This window comes from Rana temporaria, chromosome 5 (genome assembly GCF_905171775.1).
Source record: "Rana temporaria chromosome 5, aRanTem1.1, whole genome shotgun sequence".
Classification (NCBI taxonomy): domain Eukaryota; kingdom Metazoa; phylum Chordata; class Amphibia; order Anura; family Ranidae; genus Rana; species Rana temporaria.
In genome coordinates this window covers 43,204,619-43,231,997 of record NC_053493.1, presented here as the reverse complement: position 1 = coordinate 43,231,997, position 27,379 = coordinate 43,204,619, and the positions used below count along the sequence as shown (strand labels likewise).

Sequence of the window (27,379 nt, the reverse complement as noted above, 5' to 3'; positions counted from 1 at the left end):
AACATTCCCTATTATCATTCTCCAATGATGCCCAAAAGACTGCCATCCTGTGCTCTTGAGTAGGGTAGGGAGTTGTGACAGTCTCGATAATTCTGCCCAGCTGTAACCCACCGTAGTGTTTAAAGCGACACAGTCCTCTTTTCTGTTATCCACGTGTGAAGGTTCTCCTCTCTGCCACACCGTATAAGTCACGGGAGTGCCATCGCTCCACTCAAAAAGCATTTCCGTCTTTAAATCGTTCAGTCCGAGCCAAACATTCTTTCCATCTTCTATAAGACAGGGTTCGTACAGTTTAGTGATTTTTATAAATGCCAGTGGTGAAGGTGTTTTTATTATTATTATTTTTATTTTTGCCAAAAAAAACTTGGAGGACCCTTTCTATTCTGTCTGTTCTCGTCATGGAGTTGCCCCCCACCCCCTTTGCAGAGACTAGAGCCACAAGTTCTTCTGAGACCTCCAACAGGGCAAATCCCACTTTAACTACATTGACAGCCACACAAGGACTTATATAGCAGACAGTCACTAGGGGCCAGATTCACAGAGGAAATACGCCGGAGTATCTACTGATACTCCGGCGTATTTTCAAATTTGCCGTGTCGTATCTTTATTTGTAATTCACAAAAAAGATACGACGGCTTTTGGCTAAGATCCGACAGGCGTACGGCTTCGTACGCCTTCGGATCCCAGGTGTAATTTTCCGGCGGCAGCTGGGTGGAGTTCGCGTCGTTTTCCAGCGTCAGGTATGAAATTAGCTGATTACGGCGATCCACGAAGATACGCGCGTTCGTCGCAATCTCTTACGTCGTCGCTAGTCGGTTTTTCCCGTCGCAAACTTAGGCCTGCTTTTTCATGGCTTATATTTAGAACAGCCATGTTAAAGTATGGCCGTCGTTCCCACGTCGAATTTTACATTTTTTTTTTTTGCGTAAGACGTCTGGAAATACGAAACGACGTAACGCACGTCGCCGTTCAAAAAATACATTGGGGCACGTCGGGAAATTTTCACACGGAGCATGTGCAGAACGTTCGGCGTGGGAACGCGTCTAATTTAAATGGTACACGCCCCATTTGAATTAGGCGGGCTTGCGCCGGACGGCTGTACGTTACACCGCCGTAAGTTTACACGCAAGTGCTTGGTGAATCAGGCACTTGCGCTGAAAACTTGCGGCGGTGTAACGTAAAGGGGATATGTTACGCCGCTGCAGATATCTGTGAATCTGCCCCTAGGATCCTACTTCTAAGCCTCTGCTCACTGTGTCACCACATAGTTGGATACCTCCTGTCCAATATTTGCTAGACACTCTACCAGGGCCGATCTGCCCTATAGGCTCACTATGCAAGCCGCTTAGGGCCACGCAAAGCTGCGAAGGGCCCCCCAAATTACTAGAGGCCCCGCCTGGTGAGAAGTCATTTTCGGCCCCTCACCCCGCTTCTCAACTCGCTGGCTGCATGGGAGAAGAGGTAAGAAGTTAGCACCCCCCGTTTCTCACTTTAATGTAAGATGCAATTTCCGACAGCAGAACACCCCCTCCCCCGCTTCTCAACTTGAATCTTTAACGTGACATGGACACGTCACTGTTGGCAGCGCCCCTCCTTTCTCAACTTTAATGTGACATGTCATTTTCGGCAGCCCCCCCCTCCCCCCGCTTCTCAACTTTAATGTGACAATTCATTTTGCTTAGGGCCCCAGGGAGGTCAGGATCGACACTGCGCTCTACCATGAATTTCCAGGCTGGATTCTTAGTGCACCCCCTCTTCTTAACTTAAAGGGGTTGTAAAGGTACATATTTTTTTCCCCTAAATAGCTTCCTTTACCTTAGTGCAGTCCTCCTTCACTTACCTCATCCTTCCATTTTGCTTTTAAATGTCCTTATTTCTTCTGAGAAATCCTCACTTCCTGTTCTTCTGTCTGTAACTCCACACAGTAATGCAAGGCTTTCTCCCTGGCGTGGAGTGTCGTACTCGCCCCCTCCCTTGGACTACTGGAGAGTCAGGACGCTCTCTACGTTGCAGATAGAGAAAGGAGCTGTGTGTTAGTGGGTGTCCTGACTCTCCTGTAGTCAAAGGGAGGGGGCGAGCACGACACTCCACACCAGGGAGAAAGCCTTGCATTACTGTGTGGAGTTACAGACAGAAGAACAGGAAGTGAGGATTTCTCAGAAGAAATAAGGACATTTAAAAGCAAAATCAAAGGATGAGGTAAGTGAAGGAGGACTGCACTAAGGAAAGGAAGCTATTTAGGGAAAAAAAATTGTATCTTTACAACCCCTTCCAAGAAAAATAAAGCCCCAGCTCCTCCTGAACTAGGACATTGATGAACTCTCTGTAATAGGCCCCCCAGCTCTCCCTGAGCTGGCACCTTGATGAGCTCTCTGCAGGCTTCAGCTCATCTGCTCAAAGGGGCAGCAGCCTTTCAGGCTAGGATCTCCTCCTCCAGAACAAAGCACCCAGCTGCTCCAAGCCTCAGACCATTTATGGGCACTCTCCCCACCTTCTGGGCACACCTACCCAGGGATTGGCTACAGTTCCATAAATATTCAAGCTCATGGTCTTCCTCTTCTAGAACACTGCATTAGAGAGCCTACTAAAAAGCAGGGAGTAGTAGTTGAGCCTGCAGACTGTGAGACCCAGAACAGCCCAAAAATAATCACACTCTGCCCCACTGGCTGCAGAGGAGCCAAAATAATGACATTTACCCTACCCTCACTAGCAACCTAATCTAGGAAGATGCTACAAAAAGAAAAGTGGGCCAGATCCACAAAAGGGATACGCAGGCGTATCTACTGATACTCCGTCGTATCCCTGTTTCTATCTATGCGGCTGATTCATAGAATCAGTTCCGCATAGATATTCCTAAGATCCGGCAGGTGTAATAGTTTTACACTGTCGGATCTTAGGGCCTGATCCACAAAAACCCGGCGGAACGTAATTCTTCCTATTTAAGTTACACCGCCGCATAATATCTCTACCTAAGTGCCCGATCCACAAAGCACTTACCTAGAAATTTTGAGCGGTGTAACTTAAATCCGTCCGGCGCAAGGCGTTCCTAATTTAATAGGGCGAGTCCCATTTAAATTAGGTGCGCTCCCGCGCCGGACGTACTGCGCATGCTCCCGACGTCATTTTCCCGACGTGCTTTGCGCGGTTTTACGTTGCGCCGGGTTTTAAGAATCGCGAAGGGCGTAAAAAAAAAAACGAGTTGCAGCGGGGAAATTTTTTTTTTTTTTTTTAAATGACAGTGACGCAGGGTAGAAGGGTTTACTTTTACAAGGTGTAAACAGTTTAGGCCTTGTAAAAGCAGCCCTAATTTTGCGACAGCAAACTAATACTTACGGAGAAAAAACGAAGCGTAAAAGCTTCGTGGATCTCCGTAAGTGCTAATTTGCATACCCGAAGCGGCATTTCGACGAGAAATGCCCCCAGCGGCGGCTGCGGTACTGCATCCTAAGATCCTAAGTTAAGCCCGCTGGCTGTGGATCTGGCCCAGTGTTCTTCGATTATTAAGCTGCAATATATTACATTTTTGGTTTTGTGTTTAAACCATTCTATCAAACTGCCATAAAAGTGCATTTCAGAAGCCAATAATGTTACAGAATTCAGTATCTTCCATGGTAGAATAACAGCTGGTAATTTACTCTTACTTACCAATCTCAAAGTTTGAATTAGCAAAGCTGGACTCCTCAACATTGTGCAAGCTCGCCAGGTCCCCTTCTTCTTTCCTACAAGACACCATGGCATCCTGCCAAGCCTTGGCTTCTTTATACAGATAATAACAATAGCCAGCATAGGGGATCCAGATTGGTGGACAATTGATGGGCTCAGCGTCTGTACCAAAATAGAAAAACATTTTAGGTATACAGGCATATTTGTAAACCAGTTTATTAACCACTTCAGCTCTGGAAGGTTACCCCCCTTCATGACCAGGCCATTTTTTGTGATACGGCACTGTGTTACTTTAACTGACAATTGCATGGTCGCGCAACGCAATACCCCCCCCAAAAAAAAATCCCCACAAATAGACCTTTCTTTTGGTGGTATTTGATCACCTCTGCGGTTGAAATTTTTTGAGCTATAAATAAAAAAAGACCGACAATTAAAAAAAAAAAAACTACCGTATTTATCGGCGTATACCGCACACTTTTTTCCCCTTAAAATCAGGGGAAATCGTGGGTGCGCGATATACGCCGATACTGCTGTTCCCGGGCGCCGCCGAAATAGACCGAGCCGAGTGTACTGCGCACTCGGCTAGGCCACGCCCGCAGCCACGCGAGAGGAGCCGAGAGAAGCCGAACACACAGGAAATCCGTCTCCTCTCGGCTCGGCAAAGGCGCCAAATCCAAAAACGGACACTCACAACGCTGGACGGACCCCACGAGGAAGCCGCAGACGGACACCTCCAAAGCCGCAGACGGACACCTCCAAAGCCACAGATGGACATCTCCAAAGCCCTAGACTAACACCCACAAGGCTGGACGGAACCCGCGCAAGGAAGCCGCAGACAGACACCCACAAGGCTGGACGGAACCCGCGCAAGGAAGCCGCAGACGGACACCCACAAGGCTGGACGGACCCCGCGCAAGGCCGCCGATGGACACAGGGCAAAAATGTACGTTTTTATTTTTTTCCTTAAACTACCTTTCTAGGTTTGGGGTGCGCGTTATACGCCGGCGCGCGATATACCCCGATAAATACGGTATATTTTTTTATTTCTGCTATAATACATATCCAATAATTAAAAAAAAATAACACATTTCTTCATCAATTTAGGCCAATATGTATTCTGCTACATGTTTTCTGGTAAACAAAAATCCCAAAAATCGAATATACGATTATTGGGATTTTTCTTACCAGAAAACATGTAGCAGAATACATATTGGCCTAAATTGATGAAGAAATTAGATTTTTTTTTTAATTATTAATAAAGATTGGTTTGCGCAAAAGTTATAGTGTCTACAAACTATGGGATATTTTTATAGAAAGTTTATTTATTAATCTTTTTACTAGTAATGGCAGCCATCAGCGGCTTATAGCGGGTCTGCGACATTGCAGCAGACAAATCGGACCAGTGACACTTAATACAGTGCTAAAAATATGCACTGCCACTGTACTAATGACACCGGCAGGGCAGGGGTTAATATCAGGGGCGATCGAAGGGTTGAATGTGTCCCAGTTGGGTGCTTGCTTACTTAGTTGCTTACTTAGAGCCAGTGAATGAAAAAGAATGCATTCTCCATTGGCTTCTGATAGTTAAACAGTTTGGTTTATTTCTTTCATACTTTTTTCAGTGCTGTCTGCCCTCTTTTCCTATGAAAATTTTTTCTGATACAACTTCAAAAATTTCACCATGCCTCTTATTACATACCCTGCACTGCAAGGTGGATATAAATCAATGATTTTTTTTTTAATCAGATTTTTTGTTTATTTAAATCAGATTATTTATTTTTTATTCAAATATTTTTTTTATAAAAACAATATATGTCGACAGAATTGCACGACTGGGCACAAGGGCGTACATGTACGTCCCCTTTAAGAACCCAGCCGTGGGTCTCGAGCGCGCCGGCACACTCGTGACCACGCCCCCGGGACCCACCGACCCGATCGCCGTTGGTGTCCCGCGATCGGGTCACAGGAGCTGAAGAACGGGGAGAGGTGAGTGTAAATAAACCTTCCTCGTTCTTCTCTGGGGCTTGTCACTGATCGTCTGTTCCCTGTCATAGGGAAGCGACGATCAGTGACGTCACACGTTCAGCCACTCCCCCCTACAGTAAGAAACACACAATAGGACACACTTAACCCCTTTAGCGCCCCCTCGTGGTTAAACCCTTCACTGCCATTTTCACAGTAATCGGTGCATTTTTATAGCACTTTTCGCTGTGAAAATGACAATGGTCCCAAAAATGTGTCTTACATGTCCGACATAATGTCGCAGTCACGAAAAAAAAATAGCCGATCGCCGCCATTACTAGTAAAAGAAAAATTATTAATAAAAATGTCATAAAACTATCCCCTATTTTGTAAACGCTATAACTTTTGCGCAAACCAATCAATAAACGCTTATTGCGATTTTTTTTTACCAAAAATATGTAGAAGAATACGTATCGGCCTAAACTGAGGAAAAAAAATGTTCTATTTATTTTTTGGGGATATTTATTATAGCAAAGAGTAAAAAATATTGCATTTGTTTTTTAAATTGTCGCTCTATTTTTGTTTATGGCGCAAAATATACAAACCGCATAGGTGATCAAACACCACCAAAAGAAAGCTCTATTTGTGGGAAAAAAAGGACACCAATTTTGTTTGGGAGCCACGACGCACGACCGTGCAATTGTCAGTTAAAGCGATGCAGTGCCGAATCGTAAAAAGGGGCCTGGTCCTTTACCTGCATAATGGTCCGGGTCTTAAGCGGTTAAACATAATGTCTTTGATTACCATTTAAAGCAAACTAGTATAAAGGACCTAAGGTTAATAATTTTTTCCTACCAGACGGTGGGCTGTAGGAGGTGATGTTGCCCTTTTCACAGACGTATCCCAGCTTTTGAGAGCACACTTTGTTTTCCCACTTGGCATTTTTATCCGGCTCCAGTGACCCACAATTCTTCCCATCTCCTGCTGATGGGTTTCCTAAAGGAAGAGAAACACTTTAAGTAAATAATTTGCAATGATGGCATAATATATATAGTGAGTTAAAATAAGTGAAATAAGAGCCCATTCACACAGGGGCAACACAACTTCTAGCACGACTTTGGGAGGCAACTTGGACACCACTTGAGTATTAATCATCAGGCAACTTACAAGGCAACTTCAAGTCACCTCCAGGACAGTACAAGGCAATTTCAAGTCATCTCCAGGACAGGAGGCTTTCCAGTGGCCAATCAAACAATCAGCTCTATGAGAGGGAGGGGTTTGTCTGAGAAATGTATGTTATCTTCCTGTATTGTTGCTTCAGTTAAGACAAGATCCGACTTCTGAGGTGACTGACTTCCATTGAAATCAATGGGTACAAGTTGCCTACAAGTCGCCTAGAAGTCGGATTGAAGTAGTACAGGAACCTTTTCTGAAGTCGGAGCGACTTCAGTAGTGTACATTAAGACGGCTCCCATTCACTTCCATTGATTTTCTCGACCGTGCAACTTTGAGCAACTTGGGGAGACTTGAAGTCGGATCCCAGGTCGCCCCAGTGTGAACCGGGTCTGAGGCCCCGTACACACGTCCGAGGAACTCGACGGGCAAAACTCATCGTTTTGCTCATCGAGTTCTGTGTGAAGCCGCCGAGGATCTCGGCGAGCCAACTTTCCTCATTGAACAACGAGGAAATAGAGAACATGTTCTCTATTTGGCTCGGCGAGGAACTCGTCGGCTTCCTCGGCCGAAAGTTTACACACGCTGGGTTTCTCGGCAGAATTCAGCTCCGATCGAGTTTCTGGCTGAATTCTGCCGAGAAACTCGGTCGTGTGTGCCTTTGAGATAAAGTACAAAATAAATGCTTTGTTTTCACTTTACCTGAATGATTCAAGCCACGAAACCATAAAATAAGGTCTTGTTTATAACACAGGTCTCCAGTGGAGTGTAATAAAGCATGTATTCACACACAAAAACATAAAAGAAACGACACAGAAATCAGGCAGCCACCAACTGTAAAAAAGCTTACAGAATCCCAAAGGTTTCTGATATGCCTTTTTTTGCTTTGACTAAGGTATTTCCTTGTATTGTGGCTGCCATGACTTATTACCTAACCCCCACCCAACTAAATCCCCTTTGCCCAAAACAAACCACCGGATGCATTTTTTGGGGGTTGAAAAGGTCATTGCATTTTTATTATAAAATTAATAATACAAATCCTAAAAATGACTAGACATGTGCACACTGAAATATTTTGTTTTGCAATTTTGTTTTCGTCCGAAAAATAAATTTATTTAGTTACTCCCGAAATTCGTTTTTATTTATTTTGTTTTTCGTAAAAAAAATGCATTCGTCCGAAAATACAAATTAAGGTTGAATCCTGTCATTGAAGGCTTATGGGGCCATATCCTCAAAAGAGATACGACGGCGTATCTACTGATACGCCGTCGTATCCCTGTTTCTATCTTTGGAACTGATCCACAGAATCAGTTTCCAAGAGATAGACAGAAGATCCGACATGTGTAATTGAATTACACTGTCGGATCTTAAGGATGCAATTCTAGGCCGGCCACTAGGTGGCGAGGCCATTGCGGCCGGCGTAGAATATGCAAATGAACACTTACGGCGATCCACGAACGCTCCGACAGGCCCGTCGCTCTAATGCTACGTCGTTTACGTTGAGTTACGCCGTGTAAAAATAGGGCTGAGTCCTATTTGACTAAGCCCTATTAAGTATGGCCGTCGTTCCCGCGTCGAAAATTCAAACTCTACGTCGTTTGCGTAAGACGTCCGTGAATGGCGCTGGACGCCATTTACGTTACCGTCTAAGCAAAAGACGTCGGAGCGACGTCAGTTAGCGCAATGCACGTCGGGTAAGTTACCCGACGGAGCATGCGCAGTACGTCTGGCGCGGGAGCGCGCCTAATTTAAATGGGACTCGCCCCATTAGATTCGGCACGCCTTGCGCCAGACGGATTTGAGTTACACCGCCGCAAATTTCCAGGTAAGTGTGTTGTGGATCGATACCTAACTTAGGAAATTTGCGGCAGTGTAACTTAAATCACTTAAGTTACGTTGCGCTGCGGGGCTGTGGATTTGGCCCATGGTGTCTGTCGAATGTTCTAAGAAAAAAAAAAAAAGAAGATTCGATAGGATCTTTAAAAAAACAAAAAAAAAAAATCGACTCTTCATGTCTCTCTATGTTGAATCCTCATGTCTCTCTATGTCGATTCTTTTCTCTCTATGTCAAATCTTCTTCGTGTCTCTATAATGTCGAACCTTTTCTCTTTATGTAAGATAATATTGGACTAATAGAGTTAAGGTTAGGCACATTCGACCGCAACGAAAACGAAAATAAAGCATTTGTTTATGTCGGATCTTTCGTTTTTCGTTTTCTGTGCTTTCGTTATCGTTTGTTAAAATGATAACGAAAATACCTGAAATTCGGCCGAAAATGCATTCGGACGAAAACAAATGCACATGTCTAATAATGACTGACCTATTTTCTTATCTAGGGTCTTTGAAGGCACATTTATTTTTACCAACTGGCAGTATCCACCCCAATTCCACTTCAAGGCCCTCAGCCACAACTGCACTGCACTAACTGCACTATCCATTTATCCTTGATACAGCCATTGGTACCTTAGTGCCTTATCTTAAATATGGAAGGTACACCCATACCTGCGATGGGCCCAACCATTATTGTCCAAATTTTGACCACCATCTCCCGCCTTTGAAGACCCTTAAGACCCCTTCCAGCTGTTACAACAAAACATTAATGCAATAAAATTCCGTCAGAACTCGCAACGTAGTGTGAATGAGCCACCGCTGTCAAACACAGAACTCCTCAAAACCGAAACCGAGCACGAAATAAGACCCACATAAAAAAGGGGGAGGGGGTTAAGTCCAAAGCTAGTCAAAAACGTAGGGAGAGATTCTCCAAATTACCATGAGGCAATGACCACCCCTTTTAAGACCACTGTGGCCCTACCCTGTCACACCCTGCCCCAAGGTGTAAGCAATCCCAGGCAGATTTGCTCCATATGCTCTGGAAATTACCTAAACTGGTCAGATACTGGGGAGAAGAGGTGTCCACAATCAGTGGGGCTTATAACAGCCAGATAGAACTGGAACCCAAAACATGCTTACTGGGTTATCTTAATGAAGAGCTATATCCAACGGAAATGTAAATTTCAATTGGTAGACTACTATTATAGCCTGTAAGCTAATAGCTAGAAAATGGATGTCTTCCAGTGTACCAGTATTTGAGGAATGGTGCTCCCAGGTAAATGAGGCAATACTAATGGAGCGACAGGCTTATCAGAATAGGGGTACACTGGATATACTAGTTAAGCTGTGGGCACCATGGCTAACAACACCAGGATTGGCCTAATTTTCTTTGATCCCAAATATAATAGTATAGAATGAAAGAAGAGAGAGTGGTTAGGTAAAACATGGGAGGTGCTGAGATGTATGGGAGGAGAGGGTGGAGGAGGGAGGTGAGAAGGAAGGTTTTTTTTTGTTTTAGCCTGTTTTCATTTTATTTTTATTTATTTTTTGTTCTGTTTTGTTTGTTCTTGTGTTGGTATTTTTAATTGTGGTATATAATCACTGGTGGGGATTGTTTGAAATAAGAATTACGAATTAAAAAATATATACTCTGTAAAATCAGTGTTAAATGTGTTGTATATATGGATATTGTAAAACTGGTAAACAAGAAAATGTTGAATAAAAAAAGTAATGTTAAAAAAAAAATTGGACGTTGATCCTAGGAAAAAAAAAAACATGCCATTCTTGCCTGGGCAGATATGCCATCTGGGGACAGGGATGGAAAACATTTTTAAAAGGAGTAAACAAAAAAAAAATCTACGCTTCGTATTGTAGAAGAGGGAGAAAATGCAGGAGCTGAAGTGGATCTGCATAGTGAAAGTCGCCTTTAAAGCCTCATTCACATGGGCGCTAAGACCCATAGACTGTGAATGGGCATGTTGTTTATGCAGGTTGAGCCACCAGTGTGGGTAAATGGACCAGAACGCACACTGTTTCCATAAAACATACTGTATTTATTGGCGTATAACACTCACTTTTTTACCCTGAAAATAGAGGGTAAACTGTGCCTGCGTGTTATACGCAGGGGGCTATGGAAAGTTTTTTTCCTGAAACTTCCCTATTAAAGTTAGGGTGCGTGTTATACGCCTGTGCGTGTTATACGCCTGTGCGTGTTATACGCCGATAAATACGGTAATTCATCACACAAATGAAAGCTCTTTGTATGTGTCTGCTTATTGCTTTTTGCTTTTGGGTGCACCATTTGGAAAAACAATGTTGATCCTATGGATGGAAACAAAGCCTCCCTCAAAACAACATTCTGCTCCTGCGGGTTCCAAACAACATGCTAGCCACTACACACAATGCAGCAAAATATTCCTCTATCCTTTAATCTTGACTGTAGTAAGATACTCTTAACTGTGAAGGGAATCCAGGATCAATAGATGTTTGATATTAGGAAAAGAAAGGGCAAGAACCTCTAATCTGATGTTATGTAAGTCTGTTGGTAGCCTTTAGCCTGATTTGATTTCTCTTTTAGATTGTGCATATAGTGCTAGTGAAAAATGTATCAAGTATATATAGACAGAGACGTTACTCATTTGTAATACAATATGCAAAAATGAACAATTTACCTGGAAGCCAGTTGAGGTATCGGAATGGACTTCCATCATTCCATTTCCAGCCTGCGTTTAAGTCCAAACTATTAAGCCCCACCCATAAGGGTGTTTTTGTAGCACTGACCAATCCTATAAATAAAAACCACAAGACAGTTTGTGAGAAAATATTAGCGAGAAACTTGTTAGCATTCTCTAGTCTAGAGCAGTGGTGTCCAAACTGCGGCCCTGGGGCCGGATGTGGCACTTTGCTTGCCTTTATCCGGCCCATGAGCAGTTCTTCCTGCCACTGACACCAGCAATGGGCAATAATTCCTGCAACTGACACCAACAATGGGGCACCATTCCTTCCACTGACACCAATGCTGGGGCACTATTCCCCTACGTTGACACCTACTATTTCTCCCCCTAATACCAAAGATCGGGCATTGTTTACTCCCACTGGGCACAGTCCAGCCCCAATAAATGCTGAAGGACCATAAACTTGACCTTTATTTGTAGAGTCTTGGATAGGTCAAATTAAAGTCTTTGTCTTTGAATGCCACCCGATGCTATCGGCTAACCGATCTCAGGGTAACTATTTGAATGAGGTGCTCCTCTCTTTTTACATAATTGTGGAATAGCTGACCAACGATCAAGTCCCAGAACAGTTACATTGTGTCTTGTAGATCTATGGGCAAAATAAAATGAATCTGTGTTTATTTTAAAGCTAATCGGCCTTAAAAAGTCATGTAAGGCCTCAAGATGTCTTCATATATGGCCACTAAAGCCTTTTTTGCTTTTTACTAAAGTTACAAAAATTCCCATATGACAGAATACAACTTCAGAAGTGATACACAGTAATGTATTGTTTCATTTCTGAGCTTGCGTGGTCTTGGTCACTATTTTTTTTTTGTACAAATACCATACTAATTACACGTACATTGTTTGTTCTGTTATCGTACGAGAAAAATTTTCGTGCTAGTACCTTCGCATATTTTTGCATGAACTTTCGTGATCGGCTCTCGAAAGCTGTGTACTAATGATAAGATTATCAGGCCTCGTACACACGACCGAGGAACTCGTTGGAAAAGACACATCGTTTTCCTCGACAAGTTCCCTTTTAGGCTTGTCGAGGAACTCAACAAGCTTGCTTTGCGTACACACAGTCAAGACATAATCTCCTCGTTCTCAAACGCGGTGACGTACAACACATACAATGGCAGGGGAAGTTCGATTCCACTGGCACAACCCTTGGGGCGTCTTTTGCTAATCTCATGTTACTGCGTGTTAAGTAAAAGTTTGGTAAGAGACGATTTACACTTTTCAGTCTGTTACAGCGTGACAAATGTGTTCTCTCCATTACAAACGCTACGAAAACCAGCCCAACGAGGAACACGACAAGGAAATTGAGACTCCCGTCGAGGAAAAAGAGAACTTGTTCTCTTTTTTCCTCGTCGAGTTCCCTGACAGTTTCCTCGATGAAAAACATACACACGACCGTTTTCCTCGGCAAAAAAGCTCTCCCACCAAGTTTCTTGATAGATTCTGTCTTGTTTCTCGGTCGTGTGTACGAGGCCTCAGAGGATTGCTCCACAAGTGGTATTTTTCATCTGATTTTCCAATCGTGTGTACTAGGCTTTACCTTTTGTGCCCTATTATAAGTCCTGAGGTACAAAGCAAATATCAACTTTCGAAAGTCATTCCCTACTATTTTCCATATCTTATCATCATTTCATTGTATGGTCAAGAGCCTTAATGCTCATTAATATGGTTTGCAAGAATGGATGTGGTAGGGCAAAACTTAAAGCACCAATGTCAAATTTTTCATAGTAGAACTACCCATTTCAGAACTCATAGGGAAGAGAGAGAGAAGGGAGGAAGAGGGAAAGGGAGAGGGAGAGACAACCAAAAGTCTATCAGAACACAAAAAATACTTATTTGATGAAAATATTAAAATAGAATAAACTATGAATTACATTTTTATACTACATTTTTAGAGATCTGGTTTTTAAATGTGGGCTCACATCCCTAAAAAAAATCTTCAAAAAGTTCCACAGTGGAGAAAAAATATTCCTTGCCTTGATGTTATTACTTTTTTTTTTTTATTACTTTATTTGTGTACCCAAAATTGCACAGTACAAACTAGGCAAGAATAAGCATTAAAGGGGTTGTAAAAGAAAAAAATGTTTTCCCTAAATTGCTTCCTTTACCTTAGTGCAGTCCTCCTTCACTTACCTCATCCTTCCATTTTGCTTTTAAATGTCCTTATTTCTTCTGAGAAATGCTCACTTCATGTTCTTCTGTCTGTAACTCAACACCGTAATGTGAGGCTTTCTCCCTGGTGTGGAGAAAGCCTCCTGAGGGGGCAGAGGGCGAGCAGGAGTGTCAGGATGCCCACTAACACACAGCTCATTTCTCTATCTGCAAAGCAGAGAGCGTCCTCACCCTCCTGCTCGCCCCCTCCCCCTCAAGAGGCTTTCTCCACACCAGGGAGAAAGCCTTGCATTACGGTGTTGAGTTACAGACAGAAGAACAGGAAGTGAGGATTTCTCAGAAGTAATAAGGACATTTAAAAGCAAAATGAAAGGATGAGGTAAGTGAAGGAGGACTGCACTAAGGTAAAGGAAGCTATTTAGGGGGGGGAAAAAATCTTTTACAACCCCTTTAAGGGGTACAAAGATAACCAGAATTCAGTTTGTTGTGTAGACATAAAGCAATAATATGCATACAAAAGTAAAAAAAAACATCAAATCCGTTAGCAACCAACAGGACTTATAAATCTAGCAAACTCTAAATCGGTTATCAGCCGACAAGACAAATATACTAGCTAGACGTGACAGATAGCTCCTCCAACAAATGTATACAATCATGGGAATATAAAGACATCCATATATATAGTGAGGAATGATAAAAAAAATCCTGAGGTCACTTAAAGGGGTTGTAAGGGTTAAAAAAATTCCCTAAATAGCTTCCTTTACCTTAGTGCAGTCCTCCTTCACTTACCTCATCCTTCAATTTTGCTTTTAAATGTCCTTATTTCTTCTGAGAAATCCTCACTTCCTGTTCTTCTGTCTGTAACTCACCACCGTAATGTGAGGCTTTCTCCCTGGTGTGGAGAAAGCCTCTTGATGGGGGAGGGGGCGAGCAGGAGAGTCAGGACACCCACTAACACACAGCTCCTTTCTCTATCTGCAAAGTAGAGAGTGTCCTAACCCTTCTGCTCACCCCCTCCCCCCTCAAGAGGCTTTCTCCACACCAGGGAGAAAGCCTCGCATTACTGTGTGTAGTTACAGACAGAAGAACAGGAAGTGAGGATTTCTCAGAAGAAATAAGGACATTTAAAAGCAAAATGGAAGGATGAGGTAAGTGAAGGAGGACTGCACTAAGGTAAAGGAAGCTATTTAGGGAAAAAATGTTTTTACCTTTACAACCCTTTTAATTTTTCTGACATATTCAGTTCTGTGTGTAAATTAAGCCATTAAACAATGTTTTTCCCTTCAGCAAAGCAGATTAGGACAGGCAGGTAAATGTGGGAAAGGGTTGTCCAGCTGGCTGGAAATGAAAACAGAAAATATTAAAATGCAATGAGGAGGGGAGGTTGCCTGCAGACTCGCCTGTTAACTACAGGATGGCCCTCAGGGGTGGGGGGTACCGGGTATGGGGGTGGCCGCATCGATGCAACATGTTTATGCACCTAATTATGAACAATGAGTGAGTGAGTTCGCACATGCGAACTGAATCGCCTCTGATGTTGTACCTGCTCCTTAACTTTTTTTTTTCCGCAAAGACAAGAAATAATACTGTAATAGTATCCTGTGAGATACCACCCAATGTTAGTTGTAATCATATACTGCTTGTATATTCTATCAATTTTTTTGCTCAATAAAAGCTTTTTGATTTAAAAAAAAATGCAATGAGGAGAGAAGAAGATTTTCTGTGATTGGTGGCTGTTGCCGGGTCATCCTGCAAAACTTACCTGAAATGTACGTTTGCTCATGTAGCTCCGTTATGCTTAATAACTCAGCATTCTGTTGATGACAGCTTATCCGGGCTTGGTACCAAGTCAGGGCTGATTTATCATTGACCTGATACTCTGAGCCAGTGATGAAATCTGTTGTCCACCAACCCTGTCTTGTAGCTGAAAAAAAAAGTATAAAACGCCATCATCCAAGTACAAAAATGAATGGATTGCTCAAACTATTCACAGGTTGACAACATTTGACTCTCCATAATAATAATCATACCGTGTTTCCCCGAAAATAAGCCCGGGTCTTATATTAATTATGCCAACAAAAGACACAGTAGGGCTTATTTTCGGGGTAGGTCTTTCCATGTAATGTGCTGTCTTCTCTCCCCCTCTCTCTCCCTGCCTGTCAGGAATCCCCAGTGTTAACTGAGTTAAAATGCTTGTACAATCCTATAATCCACTCTATTACAGTATTATATAATGTACAATGTGTGTGTTTCTGTAATATAATGGTGCCAAATACCTTCGTTATAGAGCCGCTCTGTGCTTCTGTTACACGCCGGAGCTCTCTTCACCCGCAATTATATTACAGAAACACACACATTGTACATTATATACTACTATAATAGAGTGGATTATAGGATTTTACAAGCATTTTTAACTAGGGCTTATTTTCAGGGTAGGGCTTATATTGCAGCCCTCCTGGAAAATAACGCTAGGTCTTATTTTCAGGGTAGGTCTTATTTTTGAGGAAACAGGGTATTATCTACTAATGATTCTGTATAAGTGCCATTAATTGTATAATGTATAACACCTGAAGAGTAACTTTTTTACTTGTTTTCAACTATTTTAATGTTTTAAACCAGGGCAGCCAAAAATGTAAATAGCATTTACATCCTATTTAGTTCCATTATGCTTGTACAGGGTTCTGAAGTTTTCATTTTAACAAACTAAGAATAATATGAAGTATCAGTTGTAATAATAGAGGAGATCGACTTATAATAAATCTAGAAACAGAAAATAGAATAAAAATGTAATCTTACATAGAGGTGTATGTTTTATGTTTTATGTTCAGTGTTGTATTATACTCCTAGATGTTTCTTTGTAAAATATACATTTACTATATCCTTTGATTGAATAAAAAAAAATTCTTTCCTTTATTATCTCTTTTGGAACACTTAAGAAACAAAATGAAATGTTTGATATTTCTATGCCCAATAACAAAAATAAAAAATTGTATGTAATAAGCAATAACAAAAAACAAAATAAAAATTGATAAATAAGAGAAATATTTGATAAAAAATAAATAAAAAAAATAATATGAAGTGCCTACATTTTTATGGCATCACCTTAAATTTGAGTTCCACCCAAAAATTTAACTTCCGCTTTTCGGAACCCTCCCCCCCCCCCCTTCCAGTGTCACATTTGGCACCTTTCAGGGGGGAGCAGATACGGCTACCTTCACACTGAAGCGCTGGGTGGGTCGGCGCTAAAGTGACGCTATTTTTAGCGGCTCTTTACCGTCGTTTTTGCCAGTGGCCGAAAAAGGGTTAAACTCATCCTCAAAAACACAGCTATGCGGCACTTTTCAGGCATTTTGGAGGCGCTACCCCATTGATTTCAATGGGCAGGGGTGCTGTAGGAGCGGTATACTCAACGTTCCTACAGTGCCTCAAAGATGCGGCTGGCAGGACATTTTTCACCATCCTGTCAGCGCACTGCTCCAGTGTGAAAGCCCTCAGGCTTTCACACTGGATATAAAGGAGCGGCTCTTTCAGGGCGCTTTGCAGGTGCTATTTTTAGAGCAATAGAGCCTGCAAAACGTCTCAGTGTGAAAGCTGCCTGCCTGTTTAATACAGGTATTTTTCTTTCACTTCCGGGCATAGATAGCCGAGCCACCCGCAGCTATCTACGCCATGGCCCCCCCCCGCTGTCTTCTGGGAGACACACAAGTCCCAGAAGACTGTAGGGACCAATGGGATAGCGCAGCACAAGTTGCACAAGCGAAGTAGGGAACCAGGCTGTGAAACCGCAAGGCTTCACTTCCTGATTCTCTTACCAAAGATGGCGGCAGCAGCACCCGAGAGCCAAGAGACAGATTGACGTCGGGTGCTGACATCATTGGCGCTCAGGACAGGTAAGTGTCCTTATTTTAAAAGTCAGCAGCTGCAGTATTTGTAGCTGCTGACTTTTAAGCGGGGGTTCACCCAAAAAAAAAAATTTAAACATTACATTCAGCCGAGTTGTGAGAATGACATTAGGCTGTTTTTTTTTTATTTCCTTGCCGTATATATACTGTTTTATCTATATTTTCAGCGCGGCTTCCAGGTATGTAATCTGCGGGACTGCGCGTTCCTAATTGATTGACATGCTTCCGACCGCCGCATACAGCGCATCGCGAGTTGCCGAAAGAAGCCGAACGTCGGTGCGCAGGCGCTGTATAGAGCCGACTCGCAGTCCGGCTTCTTTCGGCAACTCGTGACGCGCTGTATGTGCCGGTCGGAAGCATGTCAATCAATTAGGAATGCTCAGTCCCGCAGATTACATACCCGGAAGCCGCGCTGAAAATATAGATAAAACGGTATGTACGGCAAGGAAATAAAAAAAAACAGCCTAATGTCATTCTCACAACTCGGCTGAATGTAATGTTAAAAAAAAAATTTTGGGTGAACCCCTACTTTAAATATATGTATATATATAATATTTGGCAGAACTCCGCTTTAACCTGTGTTTTAGCAATGTTCATGCATGTACACAGATTAACTAATTTTAAATGGTGCTAGTTTACATTCTTGTGATGTACGTTGGCTGCAAAATTTCTTTTTTTGATGCTTCAATTTGCAATAAAGGGTCCATTAATGACCTTGGCAGCGCATTAAAATGTTCATACAAAGATGTGAATCTAACTTATAGCTAGCACCCATGTATAATAAAAAAAACACTGGCCCAGATTCAAGAAGCAATTGCGCCCGTGCTCCCGCGACGTGAAATTTGAATTTCACGTCGTTTGCGTAAGTGATTCGTGAATGGCGCTGGACGCCATTCACGTTCACTTTTAAGCAAATGACGTCCTTGCGACGTCATTTGCCGCAATGCACGTCGGGAAAGTTTCCGGACGAAGCATGCGCTGTACGCTCGGCGCGGGAGCGCGCCTAATTTAAATGATTCCCGCCCCCAGCGGGATCATTTACATTGCGTGCGCTTACGCCGGGCAATTTTGCTGGCGCGCCCTCGCAATTTACGGAGCTACTGCTCCGTGAATCTAGGGCAGCGCAAAATATTTGCGGGGGCGCAGGGCAAAATCGTTGCCCTGCTCCCCCGCAAATATCGCGCAAATGTACCTGAATCTGGGCCACTGTTTAATGCATGGTTATTTTACATACAAAAATCATAAGTACCCAAATCTGTACTGCTATTGGCCTTCGTTATTCCCCATTCAATAGCACTGTGGCTGAATAGGTAGAGGAGCAGCACTGGGAGCCAATCAGATTTTGTTACATATATATATAAATGACAGCAGACAATGCAGTTTAATTGTTTGCCTAGAGATTAGCTTTAAAGAGTCAATGGAGTTGATTTACTAAAGGCAAATAGACTGTGTGCACTTTCCAAGTGCAGCTGTTCCAAAGCTTAGTAAAGGTAAAGCTTCACTTTGCAAAGAATACCCAACCACATGCAAGGAAAATAAAAAAATAAAAAGGATTTTTGCTTGCACATAATTGGATGATGTAAGTCAGCAGAGCTTCTGCTCATTTACTTAACTCTGGAGTAACTGCGCTTGCAGAGTACAACTGCCCTTTGCAAAGTGCACAGTCTATTTTCTGTCAGTAAATCAAACCCAGTGTCCCCTTGCTAACGTAAGCTAATGTGACAGTGACTCTGCAAAGAGCCAGACTCCTTATACAGTAATACCTTGCATTGCGAGTAACGCGATTAACGAGCGTTTCGCAATACAAGCTATTACTTTAAACTAGCAGGATTCAAGCCTCTGTGGTGTGCAGTACCGCATTTGGCCAGAGGTGCGGGGTCTCCAGTGACACTCTGAGCCGTTTAGAGCCGTTTGGATGCACTCGAAAATACTCCGTTCCCGAGTGTTTCCGAACCTCCCAGAGGGTTTCCGGATGCATCTGAGCAGGCTCCGAGTATTTCCAAGTCTCTCCAGGGCCCCTCCCCCACCTCGGGCCAAATGCGGAACAAATTATCTTTGTTTCCATTTACTTCTATGGGAAAACTCACTTCGATATGCGAATGCTTTGGATTACAAGCAGTCTCCTGGAACGCATTATGCTCGTAATTGATGATAGGCTCATGAATGTGAGAATCACTAGCTCTCGCACTCACTGCCTGTACACACTGTGTGCGAACAGCAGCACCTGCCAGCGACGGCTGTCAGATTTGTACTATGTGCAAATCAATGGCTGGTGCTGTTTGCATGTAAGGCCCCGTACACACGTCCGAGGAACTCGACGGGCAAAACTCATCGTTTTGCTCGTCGAGTTCTGTGTGAAGCCGTCGAGGATCTCGGCGAGCCAACTTTCCTCATTGAACAACGAGGAAATAGAGAACATGTTCTCTATTTGGCTTGACGAGGAACTCGTCGGCTTCCTCGGCCGAAAGTGTACACACGCCGGGATTCTCGGCAGAATTCAGCTCCGATCGAGTTTCTGGCTGAATTCTGCCGAGAAACTCGGTCGTGTGTACGGGGCCTAACTGTTCATCTGAGCAGTTAGGCCTCCTACACACGGGCAAGAATCTCGTCAGGAAAAAAAACGTTGTTTTTCCCCGACGAGATTCTTGGCAAGAATCTCTGTACACACAGACCTTTCAAAAGAACCGCGGTTCTCTAGAAAGGCAAGCACGCGGTGACGTCATCGCGTACGACGAGCATGCGCTCGTCACCTTCAATGCCGTCGCCGCCATCTTGCTTTACCCTACCGATGCCGTGGAAGCTACCGTGCATGCATCAAAGTAATTTCGAGCATGCGCGGGTTTCCACGGCGACAGGTAAGTATACACACTCTTGGGTTTCTCGTCGGGAAACAGGCTGACAAGAATCTCGACGAGAAGAAAGAGAGCAGGTTCTTTTTTTCTCATCAAGATTCTGGCCAGATTTCCTGATGAGAAACCGCAAAGCCTCGTACACACGCTCGGTAATCTCAGCAAGAAGCTGTTTTCTTGCTGGTTTTTGCCGAGAAAACCGGTCATGTGTACGAGGCTTTACATGTGAATAGAGCCTTCAAATGACCCTGCCAATGCAGCCAATGTGTGTCCAGGGTTGGTGTTTCATCAGACTTTTGGCCACACACAAGCTGGCCATAGCTAATTGGCCAAATTGTATGCGGCATCCAAATGCTGCCATCATATAAAGTTCTACTGACATAATATAGATAAATGTTTCCTACGGAGTGCGAAATATTAATTTCCTAATATTTATTACTTACGGTAACTAAAGACAAAACTTTTTTTTTTTACTTTTGGGGAGAGGGATTCGAACACCTGTCAAGCCTCGTACACACGACCGAGTTTCTCGGCAAAAACCAGCAAGAAACTTGCTGGGAGATATTTTTTGCCGAGGAAAGCGGTCGTGTGTACATTTTCGTCGAGGAAACTGTCGAGAAACTCGTTGAGCCAAAAAGAGAGCAAGTTCTCTATTTCCTCGATGGGAATGGAGAAACTTGCCTTGTCGAGTTCCTCGACAGCCTAACAAGGAACTCGACGAGGAAAACGATGTGTTTGCCCGTCGAGTTCCTCGGTCGTGTGTACGAGGCCTGAGTCTTTACTGCTGTCTGGCCCTGTTAACCACTTTGCTACTAGGCACTTTTACCCCCTTATTGCCCAGTTTAATTTTCAGCTTTCAGCGCTGTCACACTTTGAATGACAATTGCGTGATCATACAACACTGTACCCAAACAACATTTCTTGCATTTTTTTAAACACAAATAGAGATTTATTTTGGTGGCATTTAATCATCACTGGGTTTTTTATTTTATGCTAAACAAACGAAAAAAGACAGAAAAGTTTTTTCATAGTTTGTCATTTTACAAACAGGTAATTTTTCTCCTTCACTGATGGGCTGTGATAGGCGGCAATGATGGGCACTGATAGGTGATACTGATGGGCAGCACTGATGGGCACAGATTGGCAACAGTGATGAGCAATGATTGGCAGCACTGGTGGGCACTGTTGGGACTGCACTGATCAGTGCCAATGTCCCTTTAACACAAGCCAGTTTTAGCTTTCTTCTTTTCTACTCATGCTGTCATTAGACACAGCTGATCATGTGGTAAATGGCCGCTATGATCGACTCTTTACCAGAATCTGTAATCAGCTGTGTCCATCAGACTTGGTGATAACCGAGCCCACCGCTCACGCAAAGTGAACCCATGCTGTAGCCGTCACTCGGCTAAAGCACGTGGCAACAGGTTAAGGAGAACCACCCTCTCTATTTGTCCTGTTTAGCATTATCATTGAAAGTGGAAGTACCGTATTTTCCGGCGTATAAGACGACTTTCTGGATGCAAAAAAATGCATCCAAAGTCGGGGGTCGTCTTATACGCCGGGTACGGTCTCAGTACTCACTTTTTTTCCCCCAGCGGTGACAGTCTCCATACGGCGAGCGCGAGCGTGAATGATTTCAAAGCCGCGCCTTCTCTTCAGAGTGTTCTGTGATAGGAGGAACAAAAATCTTCCCAGCAGCGCCTCTGTTCTGTGTTCCTCCTATCACAGATGCCTTCTCATCCTCGGACGAGATGAGAAGACGTCCGTGATAGGCGGAAACAGAACAGAGGCGCTGCTGGGAAGATTTGTGTGCCGCCTATCACAGAACTCTCTGAAGTGAAGGCGCGGCTTTGAAATCATTCACGCTCGCGCTCGCCGTATGGAGACTGTCACCGCTGGGGAAAAAAAAGTGAGTGTTATTGCACTGGGGGGGGGGGGGGGCAACAAGTTCAGGCATGTAATGGCACAGTGGCAATGTGGGGGCATGTAATGGCACAGTGGCAATGTGGGGGCATGTAATGGCACAGTGGCAATGTGGGGGCATGTAATGGCACAGTGGCAATGTGGGGGCATGTAATGGCACAGTGGCAATGTGGGGGCATGTAATGGCACAGTGGCAATGTGGGGGCATGTAATGGCACAGTGGCACAGTCTGGGCATGTAATGTAATGGCACTGTCTGGGAATGTAATGTAATGGAACAGTCTGGGCATGTAATGTAATGGCACAGTGAGGAATGTAATGGCACAGTGAGGAATGTAATGGCACAGTGAGGAATGTAATGGCACAGTGAGGAATGTAATGTAATGGCACAGTGAGGAATGTAATGGCACAGTGAGATTTGAAAAAGCCTGTTTCTGTCAGCGGTTCTGGCTCCCCCTCAGCTTCCAGAAAGACTAGTAGGAAGGGGGTAGTCTTTTACGGTGAGTATATCCCAAAATCAAATTTTTTCCTGGAAAATTAGGGGGTCGTCTTATACGCCGGAAAATACGGTAAAAGAAAATCCCAAATTTTGGGTTGTCCCCAGAAATGTAAAGAAAAATATTCTCATGGGGACAGTAGTTCTGGTGACCTGGGGGGTCCCCAAGGAATTCTCTTAATATTCAGGAATTTCCTCTCACTTCCTGTTTGGCTATGTGACAGGAAGTGAAGTGAAATCTCATGGGACACAGGTGGCGAAAAATAAATCTGAGTGGGATTCTAACCTTCACTTGGTCTATCCAAAATGAAAAAAAAAAAGTTTTGCCTATAGTTCTACTTTACCCTCCCTGGCGGTATGATTAATTCAAATATTAGGTGCTGAAAGCGGTACCATTATTTTGCATGGAAATTTGGCGCTTTACATTGTAGGCCTGTAATTCTTAGAAATAACTCACAATCTGTTCAAACAAGAGTCTAGTAAACATCTCGGGTATGATAAAATTTGAAACACAAAATCATAAATTATAATACAATAAATTAATAAATATAAATAATTATAACAAATAATATAATAATAATAAAAATTATTACTTTTAATTTTTTGATGACGAATTTCCCCACAAATTACTATCGCTCAATTCTGCAAATGACTATTATTTATTATCGCTGTTTTCTAGCTGCTCTAAAACCACTTTTGACATAAAGGGACACTTTTTGGCTGCTATGGACAATCTACAGTTTGCAGGCAGAACGAACAGTTTTTATTATATAAAAGTACATGTAGGACACTGGGCAGACCACTAGGGACAAGAGGGGTGTGTATTTTTTACATACAGTACTGTAATCTATAAGATTACAGTATACTGTATGTATTGTGTTTATTTACTTTTTTAATTTTGGCGCCGATCTCCACCCCCGTGCGTCGTAACGTCGCATGGAATAGAGCTCAGCGGCACTGTGAATCGAGCGAGGAGGACACAGCTCGATCACACAGCGCGGCAGCGTCGCAGGATCCAGGGACAAGGTAAGTAACTTGTGCCTGTGGACTCTGCGAGGCGATCCCGAATCTGACTCGGGGTTACCGCTTTTGGTCCTGAAATTCCACCCTGAGCCAGACTCAGGAATACCGCCGGGGGAGGGGGGTAAAAGAAAGCTATAAAGCTTTCACATGGACGAACCGTTCAGATCCGCCTGTCATATTTTTAGGCGGACCTGAACTGGCGCTCCATAGAGGTCTATGGAGCCACGGATGTCAGCGGTGACATGCCCGCTGACATTCGACCCGCTCCGCCAAAGTGTGACGGAGGAAACCCCTATTTTTCCATCCGTCTGCGGATCGGATGACAACGGACTCTATGGTCCGTCGTCATCTGATCCCCCATAGGGGAGAGTGGCGATCTGACAGGTCGGTCCTTGCACAGTGTGCAGAGATAGACCTGTCATCTGCCTGCTCAGCAGGGATCGACGGAGCGATCCCGCTGAGCAAAGCGGAGTCCACAACACGGACACAGACCGTGTGAAAGATGCCTAAGTTTGAACTGTGCTAAACCAACATCACACCAAGAACGTTATTGATAATGCTTACTTTTAATTGGACAGTATCCCCACAACTTATCCTTATCATAATCCTTTGTCGTAGAACACCAGAGATCCCCGTGTTGTGCTCCTGCAGTGGTACAGTCCGCATACCATTTAGATTCAAACTTGAATGGGAATACACAGGGCTGTCCATTACCATTTCCTTGTATAGAATATATTTCTGTGGAAGAATAAATAAAAAGTGTAAGCTTGTTATGAAAATTATACATAGAAATCATAAATAAATACAAAGGATATTGAAGAGAAAAAAAACCTGATTTACTAAAGGCAAACAGTCTGTTCACTATGCAAGTGATTTTTACCGTCACTTAGTGAATGTGGTGAAAAAAAAATCACTTTGCAAAGAATACCCAATCACCTGCAAGGAGAAATGAAAAAAAAAAGTTTTTTTGCTTGCACATGATTGGCTGATGGAAATTTGCAGTTTCACTTAATTCGCTAAGCTCTGAGGAAAATTCCCTTGCAAAAGTGAATAGCCTTTAGTGAATCAACCCCATTTAATTAGACAAAGCAAAGAAATATGATATAGGGAAGATCATAGCAACCATCCATATTTCATTTTTTAGCTTAGGCTCATCAGACGAAAGACAATAGTATACAGGATTCAGAACTAAAAGTCATTTCAAAGACAGCTTGAAAAGATACAGATGAATTAGGTCTCTGTCAGACATGTGCACTGCCGAAAAATTAGTTCATTTTCGGTTTCATTAGCTTTTTGGGGGGAATTCTGGAAAAATTCAGAAATTCGGAATTCGAGAATTTGGAAATTCGAAAATTTTCAAAGTCTCTAATTTTCTAATTTCCGAAATTCTAATTGGAAAATCCCAAAATTTGGAAATTAGAATTTCGGAAATTTGGGAAATTTGTTAAATTTCCGAAATTCCGAATTTCCAAATTTTTCAAATTTAGAATTTCCGAAATCTTAAATTTTCAGAAATTCGAAATATCGGAAATTTGAAAATTTGGAATTCGGAAATTGAAAAATACGGAGATCCGAAAATCCGAAAATTTGGAAATTGAAAAATTCGGAAATTCGGAAATTTCAGAATTAACTAATTTGTCAAAATTTGTTAAACAAATTCAGAACTAAGCAAATTGCACATGTCTAGTCTCTGTGTAAAATCTTTTAAAAAAAGAAAACATGTTCATAGAAATATACCTATTTTTCCTCCCCGACTGTTGGTATACATTCTATGGGTTGCAGTATTACAATAGAGAAAACCAACCAGCCAGCTGTCCTGCCTGTTGACGGAGAAATATGTGCCAAGGAAGAGACCCAGGGGAGGACCCTTGTTGTTGCAAGTAAACATGTGCAGAACGAAAAAATGTGTTTAGTTTCAAATTGATTCGTTAGTTTCAAATGTAGTTTTGTTGCATTTGTTACGAAATTAATTTCGTTTTGTTTAGTTTATTCATTTCTCAGTTGATTCAAAGTATTCTAATCAAATTCGAATTGAAAATATCAAATCCATCTGACTTGATTGCAAAAAATAGCTGGTTCTATTCTATTAAAATTTAGAATTTCGGAAGATGGCTATATTCTTTCTATTTTATTCTATTCGCAATTCAAATTCTAATCTATTCTATTTTATCTCTTCTAGTCTTTTCTATTCCTTTGAATTATGTTCTATTCTTTTATTTTCTATTCTATTCTTTCTCAGTTCCTCACGTAAGCCATGGACTTAGACCTTGGAAGAAATGCTGGCCTGCCCCTGCCTCTGGAGGTGGCACCATGCCTCTGGGGTGTCAGAGGAGTGATACATGTAGAAAAATAAACATAGCAACTGTTTATTTTACACTGAGCTTTGGGTAAGTAATAGTAATTCAGTTAGATTTACACTTTTTATATTATTGGTCTGAAGTTGATCTTAAATAGAAAACTTTACCTTCATAAGCCTTAACACACAAGTCATCAGGCGTTCCATAGATCTTCCACCTGCTCCAGCCTCCCGTTCCTTTATAAATAACCACTTTTTCATCTGTATTGCCAAAGTTCAAGTGAAGATCGTCCCCTACGATTCCGAATAAAGTGTCATTCTTACACTCCCATTTCTGGAGCTCATTAGTGCCATTGCATGGTGACAGGCTGACTGGGCTGTTTTCACTTTTGCCGGACACCCCCAGGCACTGTGGCACTGCCACATTTATCAGCTGGTGTTTCGAGATCCATCTGAATTTTTGTGCATTGTTGTTAGGCAAACAATCTGCAACCTTGATGATTTTGCTCTGAGCTTGTAAACATTTCTTGTGGTCTTCATTGTAGATTAAAAACGAGTTGGATTCTGAAAAATACGATTTTAGAACAGCTAGATGTCATGAGTTTGTTGAAAGACGTATACAGTAATCATAGTACCATAGATATGAACCTTGATAAGCTAAGTGATGGTATATGCTTGCTTGCTTTGCATGTGTGCTGGCAGGTTATAAACATTAAAATTAGGGAAGATTCGTGTCACATCAGATATAGGAAGAGATATATGCAGCTAAAGTTAAAAATAAAGCCTAAAGCCTCGTACACACGACCGATGAACTCGAAGGGCGAAACACATTGTTTTCCTCGTCGAGTTCCTTGTTAGGCTGTCGAGGAACTCGACAAGGCAAGTTTCTCCATTCCCGTCGAGGAACTTGAGAACTTGCTCTCTTTTTGGCTCGTCGAGTTTCTCGACAGTTTCCTTGACGAAAATGTACACACGACCGGTTTCCTCTGCAAAAAATTATCTCCCAGCAAGTTTCTTGCTGGTTTTTGCCGAGAAACTTGGTCGTTTGTACGAGGCCTCAGGCCTCGTACACACAATCAGTCCAAACCGATGAAAACGGACTGAAGTTCAGTTTTATCGGTCCAAACCGACCGTGTGTACGCCCCATCGGTCAGTTGTCCTTCGGTCCAGAAACAGAGAACTTGCTTTAAAATTGGACCGATGGACGCCTGACCGATAGGTCAAAACTGATGGTTAGTACGCAAAAGCATCGGTTCCAAACCCGGGCATGCTCAGAATCAAGTCGACGCATTCTTGGAAGCATTGAACTTCATTTTTTTCTGCATGTCGTTGTGTTTTACGTCACTGCGTTGGACTCGATCGGTTTTTGAACTGATGGTGTGTAGGCACATGAGACCATCAGTCAGCTTCATC

At 42.8% G+C, this 27,379-nt stretch overlaps 1 protein-coding gene across 1 annotated transcript in view; it reads right to left on the bottom strand.

Annotated features, from left to right (window-relative positions):
* The window catches only part of LOC120939983 (macrophage mannose receptor 1-like), a 145,683-nt gene that overhangs the window by 108,726 nt on the left and 9,578 nt on the right, over positions 1-27,379 (bottom strand). Inside the window, exons 2-8 of the mRNA XM_040352475.1 lie at positions 26,135-26,530; positions 24,235-24,408; positions 15,241-15,402; positions 11,301-11,414; positions 6,481-6,621; positions 3,646-3,825; positions 112-269 (exon numbers count right to left, since the gene is read on the bottom strand). Coding sequence (XP_040208409.1) covers positions 112-269; positions 3,646-3,825; positions 6,481-6,621; positions 11,301-11,414; positions 15,241-15,402; positions 24,235-24,408; positions 26,135-26,530 — 1,325 coding nt within the window. The remainder of the gene's footprint in view (positions 1-111; positions 270-3,645; positions 3,826-6,480; positions 6,622-11,300; positions 11,415-15,240; positions 15,403-24,234; positions 24,409-26,134; positions 26,531-27,379) is intronic.